Here is a 14,522-nt window from a genome sequence, read left to right as displayed (position 1 = left end):
ATAGTACAGAGATAGGCAGTGTCTTAAGATCATGATTAACTTTCAGAAATTCTCACATACACTAAGGCCCATCATGCACACTTGGTTGTTTGGAATCTGAAATGAGTAGATGGAGGCTAAGGCTTTTATTTACCTTATTTTATTGTCTTTGAAATGATAACAGCTTATTTGCTCCTGGCATGTCAAGTTTTGATTAAGGTGCAATTTTTTTTTTAATTTTATGTGGGCATGTATGTTTATTGGTCTGACTTGATTGACAATTTTGAAATTTTTGAGTCATCATGCTAACTAACTTTGGCTTACTTTGAAGACAGTGCTTAGCTTAAGTGACATGGATAAACCCAAGGCTACCTCAAATGTAAAACCCAGTTTCATAGAATAACAGTGGAAGCGTTAATTAGTCCAGTGGTCTCCAACCCTGGTCCTTTAGATCAGTATTCCTGCAGAGGTCCTTGATTGGCTGGATCAGATGCATCAGTGTTAAGAGAGCATGTTAGATGCAGGTTGGTTACCACTAGAATAGTCTTAAGAGTTTATGCTATAATTGACATTTCTTCACGTTCTCGACTTTCCGACAATGTTTTCACAACGTTTCCCAGATATCTGCGGAATTCTTGACGCACCTCTTCAGCATCTTCCTCCAGGTTAGAGTGAATGAGGGGCAGCTTGTTCAACTGAGAAGCTGCATAGAGCAAAAACAGACAACTCAGATTTGTCAAGCTCATTGTGATAATACTCAGTGTTCTGTTATGTAGTAAACCAAATTAAATTGTAATGTGTTTCCAAAATAAGAAATTGAGTCGACAGGTTAGCAAACTCTTTACTTTCAGTCTTACCTAACTGAGGGCGTGATGTATCTGCACCACTACCAGGCTTGTGATGTGCTATAAGCAGGCACTGGCCTGGTAGTAGGCCTTGTGAAGTGATGAATGTAGAGTACCAGGTTTCTGCTTCCTTAAGATGACTTGGAATGTCTGGGTTAAATACGATGGCTACACCATTGGAGTCTTTCATCAAAGCTGGCCAGCATGCCTCAAACCTGTATCAGTGATAAAGGTCATGCTAAATCATCCATGCCTGATAATGAATTTATTAAATGAGAGAACGTTTATATTTCTAAAAAAAACAAATTGGGGTTCTTGCCAAAATGTTCTCTCCTACAATCACCCACATCAAAGACTACTGAGAAACAGAAGGCCTGCGTTTGAAGGTTAAATGGCTCATATGTTCTCATTCAACTCCTTGAAAATGTTCAGACTGGAGACAAAGGAAGCTGAGAATTTGAATTATCCCTAATTATGTTACACTGGGGGGCGCTGGACTATATAGAATTCTTCTCAGTAGAGCCTTGATTGCATGACTATAGCAAAAATAAAGAATATATACAAAGACATATTTACTTGATCATTAAGAGTCTCTCTGAGGTAATAATACTCAAATTGGAGTATAATTTTTCAGTGTTCTCTTGACATTTTAGTGTTTTGTATAAACACTGTCCAAAAACACAATCACCCCAATACACTGACCAGCGCTGTCATGAAACAGAACATACAGATCCTGTGCAGATGTAGAGTCTGTCCACTTACTGCATTTACAGCCTCTATGCTTCTGGAAAGGTTTTACACTAGACATTGCTGTGAGGATTTGGCTGCATTCAGTCTCAAGAGCATTGGTGAGGTCAGATACTGATGTTGGATGATTTGTTCTGGATCACAAACATCAGTCCAACTCATTCTGGGTGGTACTCCATCACTCCAAAGAAAGCTCCACTACTCCACAGCTCACTGCTGGGGAGCTTTATTCCCCTCTAGATGACACTTGGCATTGGACAATGACCTTAGGTTCATGTGGAGCTTTTTCAGAGAATCTCAATCTAATTGCAGTGCTTTTCTGTGGAGATTTTACAAGCTATAAGAACCAATGTTAACAATGGGCTTAAAGTAGCCGAATTCAATAATAGAAAAGCCGTATCTGGATACTTTTAGACACATACTTCTTAAGAAGAAACCAATGGAGAAACTGAATCAAAGGAGGATGGAAGGAACACTCACTTGAAATCTCCAGCACAGTCCCACAGTTCCACCTCACAGGCAGAGTCTTTGGTCCCACTTCCCAGGTTTTGTGACTCAAATTCCAGTATCCTTAGAAAGACAGCAGCATATTTGTCAATGGAGAAAGCGATGATACACTGATCGGCCGCTTCATTAACTATGCCTCCTTGTTTCTATGCTCATTGTCATTTTATCAGCTCCACTTGCCAAATAAGTGCACTTTGTAGTTTTACAATTACAGACTGCAGTTCATCTGTTTCTCTGCATACTTTGTTAGTCCCCCTTTTACCCTGTTCTTCAATGGTCAGAACCTCCACAGGACCACCACAGGGCAGGTATTATTTGGGTGGTGGATCATTCTCAGCACTGCAGTGACACTGATGTGGTGGTGGTGTGTTAGTGTGTGTTGCGCTGGTAAGAGTGGATCAGACACAGCAGTGCTGCTGGAGTTTTTGAACATCTCAGTGTCACTGCTGGACTGAGAACAGTCCACCAACCAAAAATATCCAGCCAACAGAGTACTGTGGGCATCATCCTGTGACCACTGATGAAGGACTAGAGGATGATCAATACAAACTGTGCAGCAACAAATGAGCCACTGTCTCTGACTTTACATCTACAAGGTGAACCAGCAACGTAGGTGTGTGTAATAGAGTGGACAGTGAACACAACACACCACCACATCAGTGTCACTGCAGTGCTGGGAATGATCCACCACCCAAATACCTGCCCTGTGGTGGTCCTGTGGGCGTCCTGACCATTGAAGAAAAGGGTGAAAGGAGGCTAACAAAGTATGCAGTGAAACAGATGGACTCCAGTCTGTAATTGTAGAATTACAAAGTGCTCCTATATGGTAAGTGGAGCTGATATAATGCACAGGACAAGGTAGATGTAGTTAATGAATTAGCCGGTCTCCTTACATTGGATTTCAGTTACCTTAGACGGTCGGTTTTCACATTATAACATTACCTCACTCCTTGTGTCGGGCTGTAATCTGCCCCAACTGTCTCCACTGTATCCGAGAGGAAATTTGCCAGTACTGTCTTTCCACACTGTCAACAACATTACAGAATAATTTTACAGCCTATTGAAGTAGGAACAGCATGCTAAGCACAAGTTTAAACTGAAAACATTCTTACCTCGCTCGGTCCAATTAAAAGTATTTTTACTTTTAGCATTTTGAGAAGTTATGAAGAGTATCAGAGAGACGAATAACGACCAGGCTGTAGTTCAGTGGACTAACCATCAAGGTAACTTAACTAAATTATGTATTTATTAGATGAAGTCTGCTGTTGGGTTTATCTAACAGAGGAGTACATGCTGAATGAAATGCATACTACTATATTGTAAAACAGAATATACTCGAAATACACTGTCGTGTTATTATATGCAAACCGACCCATTAGCATTAGCCACAAGACACCCTAACATACACATCTCGTTGTCAAGGCGCTGCAGTGCAAACGAATCGCGAATTTCACATCCACAGATTCGCGACATGCATTAGGCGAGTCGCTAGCCTGCTTGCAGTCGCGTAGAGGATAAATGTAAATTCGTGAAATTTTCGTGAGTAGGCAAATAAATACCCCAAATAAGTATCATATCACAACATTACCGCGTAATTCTGGATTTGAATATCAGCTGAAACTGTTTATCTCTACAGGCAGACACATTTTGAAAACCAAGCTGCTGCTACTGCAATACAAAAGCCTGCACAACAGAGGGCGCACTGTGGAAATGTAAGAAGGACCGTTTGAGTATCACTATTGGCGAAAAACTATTTCTACAATAACCTGTCCAGGGTGTAACCTGCCCTCCGCCCAATGACAGCTGGGATAGGCTCCAGCACCCCACCGCGACCCAGTAGGATAAGCGGTTTAGATGATGTATGTATGTATGTATGTATTTCTACAATAACAGAATAACAGTATGATAGATAAAAGTTAAACAGGAACAGGAAAAAAGAAAAGAAAATAAGAAAGAACACCATTTCAATAAATAAAACTGATTTAAATAAAACTGAAAACAGCAATAGATTTACAAAGTTTTTGTTTTGTTGCAGGTGTAATTTCACTAGTGTAGATAATTTACATAGATCTGTGTACAAAGTCATATGTGAAGGTATTTTTCAGGCAATTTTCATATTAAATGCAGCTATTATTATGATCATGTTAATTATAAAGGGCTCATCAGAGTGAAACAAACAGTCAGCAAAAAGTAATAAAGAGATGTAACATTTCTCAAGCATGGCATGTACCAGTTTTTTCTTTCTTGCTTGCTTTCTTGCTTGCTTACTGTCTGTTTGTCTATGATTGGTTACAAATATACAATGGCCCCAGACAACTTTACCATTGGTAAACTCTAATGAGGTTTTTTAGGGTACTTCATGCCTTATTTAACAAGTTGATATTTGTTTCAGAGACAAACACTTGTAGCACAACACCAAACTGATGGTAGCTTCTCCACTGAGGGGAAACATCACTGTCTGAGGCTGATCTTCTTAAAATGGTATTGGTGAGCTTGTGCTCATTGGTGGGTGTACAAAGGCATGTCGGGTGCAAACGTGAGGAAGTCTGAAAAGAAATTGCTCCAACGATAACGATCAGAAACACACCAGCCGCCTTTTTTAAGGAATACTTTGCTGTCTTGGGATGGACTGTTTAAAAAAATGGCACTTGGTTTGACATTTTGTTTCCAACACTATGAACTGAAAACATTTGAATGTCCAAATACTTTTTGAGCCCACCATAACTTTCTGTCTCAGTTTTGCTGCGTAACATAATATATACCTTTCTTTCTTTTTCTTTCTTTCTTTCTTTCTTTCTTTCTTGCTTGCTTTCTTGCTGTCATGCCTCCTTCTCTCTTACTTAAAGGGGAATCTTACTGAATTTTCACTGGAATTAAAAACAAAACTACATTCAATCATTAAGATATTTAATCATTAAGATATATAGTTATTTAGAGTAGTTTGATGTGACAGTGAGGATCATAGACAAACTTACTGACTTGGTTTCATATTTGCAATGTTTTCCCGGCGTCAACATTGCAGATATAGCCATTTTATTTACTGTTCAAAATGACCAGTGAACCTACATGTCTTATGAGTTATTGTATGTAATCCCCATAATGGTAAAATAGTAGTAAATCAGAAAAAAGCGTTTTATTTAGGTACTCTTTTGCCTTACAATGTCTTGCATGTATCACTCTGGATTAAAAAAAAAATAGACCTTCAAAACTGTAAAACAATGTCTCAGGCTTCAGGTGGTATATTTGTAACTATTCTGTGTCATAACTTTCTATTAAATAGCTTTTAGAGCCATTAAATGTTGCAGATGTCTCGTTCCTATCACCACCACTGTGTTCTCACTCTGTAACTTTCTCTAGAACTGAGTGTATCTGCAGAAGCATGTAAATCTCAGTCCTAGTCCTTGGGTCTGTCACTTTTTGTGACTTCCTTTCACAAACAAACCTCATTCAACATACAGATGGATATATGAGAGCCTGGACTGCATGGAATCTGGGATTGAGAACCACTGTCCTGTCTGTAAGCACAAATGCTGCAGTGGTTGTTCGGCAAAAAGGGGATTCAAAAAATGCTTTTACTTGAGAGGCTTGTCCACCCCAACGCTGACGTGTCTGCAACAGTAAAGGAAGGGTTTGGGAGCATGTTTCCTTCCTAAAATTCATAGACACAGTGCAGACTGGAAGAAGTCAGTGGCAAAGAGCCAGATGTGAAATGGTGTTTCTAGATTTGCCTAGATAGAACAGTTCTGCAGCGTTCATTCACAAATGGTTACAATTTAGAAAGAATTTGTGGCAACACAGCATAAATCTGACCGATTTAAGCTGTGTACAAAAAGTGTCTGCTTAATAAATATTACGTAAATGCGGTATTTTCACCACTAATCTTTTTAAATGGAATTTCATTAGATCTTAATAGACTTGTAGGCTCTATTTAGCATTTACAAAATACAAACACACCTTTTACATTTAAAAAAAAACTTTAATTGGAATATCAACAAGATATCAACATTGAATAATGTCGCATTTCATTTCAAATACGGCTGTGGCACTTGATGTTTGGATAAATACAGGGTTTAGTATTTCAAAACAACATTATTAGACACATAAAAACAGTATAACATGGCAGGTTTGAGTAACTTTTTTCATGATTTTCAGGCTAGGCCTAAATGAACTGCTGCGATTTGCGAATCAGATTATGTTCTTTAAAAAGACTGCTTTAAAAAAAAAGTAAAAAGAAATGGCTTCCATGATGGCTGAAAAAAATGACATAAAATATAAGATACGGCGTAGAAAAATAGCAAATGGAAAACACAAACAATCCAGAAAAAATACTGTCCTTCATTTGGGACTCTTTCCAGAAATGCGAATTCATGTTCATTTCAGCTGGCAGATTTTGACTGAGGTTCCGACTCCAAACCCGGGATAGAGAGGCTCGGTGAAAGTGGTCTCGAAGCGATGCAGACAGGTCATGGTCTCACCAATGCTGTAGAAGGCCAGCAAACCTGCTTTGTGGTCCAGATAGACCCCTATTCTAGGAGAGTGGGGGGCGCTGATGGCTTTGTCCACCCTGTTATGCCAGGCCGAGTAGCCTGTGTCGGAGCAGAGGAGGCTCCAGGATTTATCGTTGTACCCCAGCAAGCACAGGGAACCTTTGCCCTTGCGGCTGATGCCCCGATAGGCCACGCCCACAGAGAACTCTCCGCTCCACTCAATCTCCCAGTAGAAGCGACCGCCGGACAGGGCTTCGCGACACAGCACCTGGGCGAAGCTGTCGAAGCGCTCTGCATTGTCCGAGTAGGGCTGAAGGTTGCGGGTTCGCGTCACTTTCCTGTTGCTCTCAGACAGGTACAGCTCTTTATAGGCTGTGCTGGGATCCAGTCGGAGCTGACAGAAGTCTGCAAAGACAAGGGAATTTAGTCACTTTCAGTTGCTCATAAGCTCTAACGGTTTTAGGAAAAACCTAAACATTGCAAAGAACAGGGCCCAACTGATATGAACAAGGTGTGGCCAATAGAGACAGAGGCTAAATGTAAACATATGTTTTATTTTTCAATTTTATACTTCAGCTGTATTAGGCAGAGCTGCACTGTGTAAGTTCTGGTCATTTATAGACCTCTGTGGTGAAAATGTGTAACTGCATGCAATGTGGAGAAGAATATTTTGTAACACTGGTTGTGCTTCGGACCCCTTCTCAGAGCGGATGAGTCTGATGATTGTGAGTGTGTTAACAGAGTATTCAAAGATAACTCAGTCAAAACTTCAAGCCGGACCTTCTTTTGGAGCCTGTGCATGTGACGTTAATGCATAAAGATGTATGATATGGTCTGAAAAACTCCTGTGAAGACTGACCCGACACCTCTGGTTTTTAAATGATTATTTCAGGCTTTGCAGGGCGACTCGTAGCAGCGCACAGATACCATATTTTAGCATGTTTTGTTTTTTTTTTTCTGACTGAATAATACTACTTCTTTTTATTGTAATAAAAACATTACATAGTATTGCTTTCAACAGTACTTTACTGACAGATATGATTGTCAATTCACTTAGTAAACTCCAATAAACAACAGAAACTCACAGTCTTGCATAAAATAAATATTGAAGCACTCAAAATGTGCAGTTTTGGTTTCTGTTAATTGCCACTTATTTTTCATGAATTCTCTTCATAAAAAAGTGTAGTTTATGTTGTAACTGTAAAATTTAGGTTATGCATTTTATGTTTTTGTTGTACTGACAGTGACAGTGTTTTGTGTTCAGTTTTACCAGTTTAGCCTGTATTGTCATCAAATATTTAAACAGGAAGTAACTCAAACTGGGCTCCCTAAACATTTAAGGCTTTGCCTTATCGCATTTTGAGGTTATATCCTGGTCATCAGCAAAGTTGCTAGTTATTGACAATCCTTTTACTGAAAGGGAAGAAACCACAAGGTGTTACCTTGGTGTCACTTAACGATATATAGGTCAGACCTTAATGTAGTAGTTAGTTAAATATAAAAAAAACACCATTCACATTTGCAGATTTCAAGAACCATTTATGGAAAGGTTCTTCATGGAACCAAGAGGGATTCTTCAAAGGTACCACTTCAAAGAATCCTTTTAGGCACCTTCATTTGTAAGAGTGTAGAATGGAAATGTGTAGACCACACAGGCCTGTTGTATACCTATCAGTCAACCAAGACGCCTAGAAGCATTGTGAGCCAGTCATCCAAGAAGGAATAGACTCATTCAGCATAAAGAAAGCATTCAATGATATAATAAGAAATCCTACTTACATTTCAGAAACTCAGACCGGCTCCTGGGTTGTGAAGGAGGGGCACTGTCCACTGTATGGACCTCTTTAACTAAAGATAGAAAGAAAAAACAAAGTGTCTTTACTTTCATATGAGTGTGATGTGAGTTGGGTTTCACATTACCATGTCTTTGAATAATTAAACATTATTCAGAATTTATTTGTGCTGATGCCTCACCTCGGGTGCTTTTCTCTCTAACTGTTCGGTTCTCCAGCGTGTACACGGGCACTTCGTTCACTGTTACACATGAAAAAAGCACGTCAGGAACTTCTGAATCACAATTGATTTGCTTAGTGGATGCAATAAGAAGTTATGTCTGCAAAGCTGCCTAAGCAGTAGTTCAAATCTCATTACATAACACCTTTTTTGGGACTAAGAATGTTTGCATGCTGCTTGCTTCACCCAATCGGAGAGGTTCCCACTGTGTACCACACACTAGTCAAACTTCCAAGTACTATTTACTTTTTCAACTCGATCACATGATAGTTCTGCGTTGGCTGCAGTTTGTACTCATGCGATCATGTGCGCTGTGCGGTTGGATGAAATGTCCTTCTCATACCAGATGCTTGTAAAAGTTAAGGAACAAACAATTCTGTTTGAAGAACATCCAGCTCACCTCAGCAGAAATGGCTACTCAAAATATTTTACTGCCTGTCTCTTCTTTATTACCTACATAGGAAATAGTAGGATTAGGCTTCCTATTATCATAGTAAGTCCCTATGGGGGTGGGCAACATGGCAAAAATCAAGACAGATGATATACATCACAATGTTTTGTTTCTAGAGGTTTGTTAAGTTGGAACAGATAAAAAAGACAGTAGTGCCACATTCAAAAATACTGTTGAAAACTATGAACACCATATATAATGCTATGTATTACACTATTCTATAATGTAGTATAGTGTATACAATACAGTATAGAACTACAGTATAATACTATAAGCATGAAATGAATTGATTCAACATTTCACATACTGCACTACATCAAATTCAATTAGACGGGCCTAATTATGCTCTCTTTGTAATGAAATGTGCAGTTGTTCTCTATTCTCTTTATTTCTTTTATTTTCTTTATTTTAAAATAAAGGGGTTTAGATTACAGTCTAAATACTGTTAAAGTTTCAAAATGTACCCTTCAGTCCATATATGGAAACTATACTGCAAAAACAGCCATTGTTTCTTTGATATCAACAAAATGAGGCAACTGTGGGCTGGAGGTTAGGGAACCAGCCTTGTGACCGGAAGGTTGCCAGTTCGATCTCCTGAGCCGACAGTACGTGACTGAAGTACCCTTGAGCAAGGCACCTAACCCCCAACTGCTCCCCGGGCGCTGTGGATAGGGCTGCCCACCACTCTGGGCAAGTGTGCTCACTGCCTCCTAGTGTGTGTGTTCACTAGTATGTATGTAGTGTTTCACTGCACAGATGGGTCAAAATGCGGAGGTGAAATTTCACCGTTGTGGGACTAATAAGGGTCACTTAACCTATTCAGCCTTTTAGCAGTTTAGCCCCACCCATTCCCAAAGAAGCTATAAAGAGTGTTTCAGCCTGGACTGATTTTTGAACAAGGCACAATACAGGACATCCCATCGCAACAGAAGTCATTTACATGGACTTAAAGGCACAGAAACAAAAACAGCCTGTTTAATTCTAAGGGATAAAAAGAGGTTGGAAAACGGTCACATATAAAGGAATAATGACCATTTTTGGTACATATAAGCACAAAAATTGTAAAAGTGACCTCAAGGAAAAGAATGAAATAGAGAAAAATGTTGGTTATGGGCTGCTGAACTTCTGATATTCTGACATAATTTAATATAATTAATCACAATAATGATAAATATAGTGTTGGTTGGTAACTGCAGTTGGTGTAGCATAGTGATTAATACCAGTTCCCTGGGCAAGGCTCATAATGCTGTATTTGCCTACCGCTGTAATGTGATAAAACTGTAAGTCGCTCTGGATAAAAGCGTCTGCCAAATGCATAAATGTAGATGTAAATGATCATATTGCCTTCTCAGTGTCCCCATGTAGTAACACACTTTATTCTAAGTTCATGCCGCACTGCTCAGCATGTTCCATTTTGTTTATTTCAGCGAGAGTTGTTGTTAGAGGTGTGTTCTGACCTGACTTTGAAATCCTCAGCAGTTCTTCTCTACCCAGCTCCTCAAGCCTCTCTTTGATCTCAGCTACAGCTTTCCTGGCGGCACTGAATGAGAAGTCTGGGTTCAGAGACACTTTGGGAATGAAGCCATCATCAGTTGGGGTGCAGAGATAGTTGAAATTCTGTAGTGAACGGAGGAAAACAAGTGGTATTGGTCAGAAGAATGTAAAATCTGTCGGTCTAAAACCACATTGGTTGTTTAACTGTCTTAAATGACAGTTAAATGTCTTAAATGTCTTAAACTGTCTTATAATATCTTTTCTTGCTGATAACCTTGAAAACAGATTATGTGCTAGTAGCCTAATTTGGTAACTCTAATAGGTTGGGAACCACTGCAACAGTGGAATCAGTGGTGGAATCGCTGTTTTCTTTCTGTACCTGTAAGAAGTGGATGTGGTCCTCGGTGCTGTAGAGCTGCTTCAGGCCTGTCTCCTTCTTCTTGAGCTCATCGATCTCCTGCTCCAGTCGTTCCATCAGCCCCTCAGCCTGACTGAATGCTGCCTTCTCATTGATGTTGATCAGCTTGGTGACCTCCGACCTCATCCTCTCGATGGAGGTGATCATCTCGTCAAACATCTTCTTGCTCTCCGCCATGGCCCTCTGAGCCGAGCTCTGTGGCACATTAACGAAACATTTTAGGAAAAATGGGCTAATAGCATTGACCCAATGTCAGTCTTGATGTGGCGTCTTTTGTTTTAAGCTGCCATATCTTGCATATCTTTACCTGACCTTCAACATTGTGCCCAGACCAGGAGTTTCAGGCACAATGTGTCAACAACTGGTTTCTATTTTATCAAACAAAAGGACAATTATGACCAAGCCTCAAGGTTTATTTGTTTTCTCTTGCCCGAGGCAGTTACAGAGTTACTAAAGAGATAAGAGTTCACCCCCAGTTCACAGTCATTCTTGCCAGTATAAAGCTATGGCCTTGGGCTTTTTTTTTTGTTTTGTTTTGTTTTTTTGCCTGGTCTGATATCTGATATGTTACTTCGCTTTTGATATGAGCAATGGGGGGCAGTTCTGGAATGATGCATTGACATTGTGGCCTACTTTCAGTGAGTCCACAGCCGTCTTCAGTTCCTCCAGTTCTTTGGTCCTCTGCTGGCATTTCTGTTTGATCTCCGCTTGGGACACTCCGAGAAGTTTCTGTCAGAAGAAAACACAAAGAAAAAACTCTTTGATCACTGTTTGTGGCCCTGTTGATTATTTGTATACAGTATATATTTGGTGAAATGGAAGCATTCAAACTTGGAGCAATTGCGCTTTACTATTATTTGGAGAACCTGCTTAATATGGGCGCCTTTATCTATGAAGGCAGAGGGAAGAAAAGGGAGTGCGGGAATGCCAACCACGCCAGGAATGCGAAACTGGCCAGGCCTGCCTTGTGGAGAGGCATTTCAAGGTGCACATGCCCTGGCCCCTTGGAGAATGAAGAGGGGCCTTTAGGGCAACGTTTCAGCGAAAGCCCACCGAACCATTCTTCAAGATAAGCTTAAAGGAATGTGGAGAATCTGGGAAGGGGGTGAATAAAGGGAGTGTGTGATGTGAGTGTGTGTGTGAGGGAGACACACAGAGAAAGAGATGAAAAACAGGGGGTCTTAAATCTGGTCCCTCTGGTTCCAGCAAAATAAACAAACCATTTGCAGTGAGTACCTGCTGGTCCCTGCTCTGGCACAGGATCATACTAAGCATTACAGTTCCTCCAGGGTTTAACAATACAGTCCTGCCAGGCTTTGATAATGAAATAATGGAGGTTATTAGTACATTTTCAAAGGCCGGAAATGAAAACATATTGACCGTTTCCTGCTCTTCTCTTAACAAAGCCAGGTATCCCTTGTTCTGTACTTTTTAACGTAGAAACTAGAAACATGTGAAGGTCTATTTATAGTTTTTTAATCTCTCCCACAGTTCCCACTTATCACAAACCTCTATCCCACCATATAGAGCGGAGCTTTTAGAAGAGAAATTCCCAAGGAAATTCTGGACGAGGTGGTCATGTCTCCCAGTGGTACGTGTCTGCTGAGGTGGGTGATGGCTTTAGCAGTTTAGCAGGAGGTCAAAGTACAAAAAAATCTCTCTCTCTCTGATAGCGTGGGGGGATGGGGGGGGGTGTGTAAGCTCCCGCCTGATCTCCTCAAGCACACATTCCTTTATCTGTGGGATCTGCCTCTCCCTATACCTCTCCCTGACCATCCTTTTCTTATCCCATCCCTCTCATTTCCAACAACATAAGAACTATTCTTCTTGGAGAAAAAAACAACACACAAAACATATCCAGAGTGAAGCCCACTCAAAACACGATTTCAGTCACTGGCTAATATAGGGACACTCCCTGTGTGGTTTTGAGCTGTCCGCCAGGGTGTGATAGCTTTATTTGGTGGTGAGTCTCAGTGACTTTTGTCCCAGTACTTCTGTCTCTTTTCAGTACATCTGGTTTCATCATTTCCTACGCCCTGCTTGCTACATTTTGATCATTTTTTTCTCACAAATGTACTCGACTAGCATACCGCAGAACCGGTTTGACTGAAAAGTCACTGGAAGGTTTCGTCAAAGACAAAACGTGAGATAAGCCAAAATTTGAGATAAGCCTGTCTACTGCTATACTTGAACAGATCTTAATAGACACCCAGCATTGTCCCAACACTGAAACAGTACAATGCTTTTCCTGCTACATAGCTTACATATCAGTATTACAATGAAGTAATTACAGTGTAATACATATAGTCACCAAATAATAAGTCTTAAGTTGAATGACTGAATAATAAGCCTGCAGTTTAAGGGATAAAGCCTGTAGTCACACCTCAGTGGTTGCTACTGTAAATAAACCACTCCTGCACTTCTTGGTATCAGTTTTGTGCCCGAATCACAGAGGTCTACTCCAAAGAACTCACCTGTTTCTCGCTCCTCTCAGCTTCGGCAGACACTATATCATGTCCCTTGTGCTCGCTGACGGTGCAGATGGCACAGATGCACATCTGGTCAGTGCGGCAGAAGAGCTCCAGACTCTTTTGGTGCTGCGGGCAGATCTTCCTGTCCAGGTTGCCCAGCTCGTCCACCAGCTTGTGCCTCTTGAAGGTGGCTGACTCATAATGGGGCTTCAGGTGCTTCTCGCAGTATGAGGCCAGGCAGTTGAGGCATGACTTGACGGCTTTGAGCTTCTTGCCCGTGCAGAAGTCGCACGGGACATCAGAGGGGCCGGCAAAGCTTCCGTTGGTGGGGGGCGCAGGAGACAGGTTGAGGTTCAGGCCCGTCTTCTTGATCTTCTCGGCCACTTTGGTCAGGGTGGCGTTTGGACGCAGGACGGGCCTCTGCGTGAAGGTGATCCTGCACTGCGGGCAGATATAGATGCCTGTGTAGTCTGCCTCGTTCCAGTAGCCGCTGATGCAGTCCATGCAGAAGCTGTGGCCACAGGGGATGGCCACAGGGTCCCTCAGGAGGTTGGCGCACAGGTGGCAGCTGAAGTAATCCGGAGACATGGGCTCAGCCATGGTTACCTTAGGCAGGCACACACAAGCACGAGGGGTCCAAACACCTGTCTGTGAAAAGCGGGGGAAGCCAAAAGCCTGGAAGCTTGTAGTCGGTGAAGCGGGGCAGTCGGAGACAGGACGTACTTGTATTTCGGAATTCCAGGAGTTATTGATTGAAAGCAGACAGAGCCCTCCCCTTCCTGCAGGGAGAGAGAGGGTGAGAGAGAGAGAGTGAGAGAGCGAGAGCACAGCCTTGTTCAGGTTCAGACAAACAAGTTGAGCCAGGACTGCCAGAGCCTTAAGAGAGAGAGAGAGCGGGAGAGTAGAGAGGGCGGAGTGAGGGAAAAAAAAGGGCAGGGCTGTTGAGAATGAGTGAATTGTACTACAAGGGAGACCTGAGAATGCCTTAATGAACAGATACACAAACTGCTAGCTCTAGAGCGGCTGAGCCATTTTCACTTTCTGTAGAGTTGAGCTGGAAGCTAAGGGCACTCTCAGTAATCTGACACCAACCACAACTGGTTAATTATT

At 41.4% G+C, this 14,522-nt stretch overlaps 2 protein-coding genes across 2 annotated transcripts; both read right to left on the bottom strand.

The window, feature by feature from the left end:
- Positions 1-98: 98 nt before the first annotated feature.
- Positions 99-3,232, bottom strand: ift22 (intraflagellar transport 22 homolog (Chlamydomonas)). Its single transcript, XM_036580449.1, has 5 exons — positions 3,191-3,232; positions 3,021-3,103; positions 2,052-2,141; positions 837-1,039; positions 99-682 (listed from the first exon to the last, which is right to left on the bottom strand). Exons 1-5 carry the CDS (start codon positions 3,227-3,229, stop codon positions 534-536), a joined length of 564 nt encoding a protein of 187 aa, XP_036436342.1. The 5' UTR covers positions 3,230-3,232; the 3' UTR covers positions 99-533.
- A 2,801-nt stretch (positions 3,233-6,033) lies between these two features.
- ftr82 (finTRIM family, member 82) lies at positions 6,034-14,276 on the bottom strand. The gene is made up of 7 exons (XM_036580447.1): positions 13,416-14,276; positions 11,575-11,670; positions 10,903-11,136; positions 10,487-10,646; positions 8,540-8,599; positions 8,345-8,413; positions 6,034-6,970 (listed from the first exon to the last, which is right to left on the bottom strand). Exons 1-7 carry the CDS (start codon positions 14,010-14,012, stop codon positions 6,450-6,452), a joined length of 1,737 nt encoding a protein of 578 aa, XP_036436340.1. The 5' UTR covers positions 14,013-14,276; the 3' UTR covers positions 6,034-6,449.
- Positions 14,277-14,522: the final 246 nt, after the last annotated feature.

Source organism: Colossoma macropomum, unplaced genomic scaffold (genome assembly GCF_904425465.1).
Source record: "Colossoma macropomum unplaced genomic scaffold, Colossoma_macropomum, whole genome shotgun sequence".
Lineage (NCBI taxonomy): Eukaryota > Metazoa > Chordata > Actinopteri > Characiformes > Serrasalmidae > Colossoma > Colossoma macropomum.
This window is presented reverse-complemented; position numbering and strand designations above follow the sequence as displayed.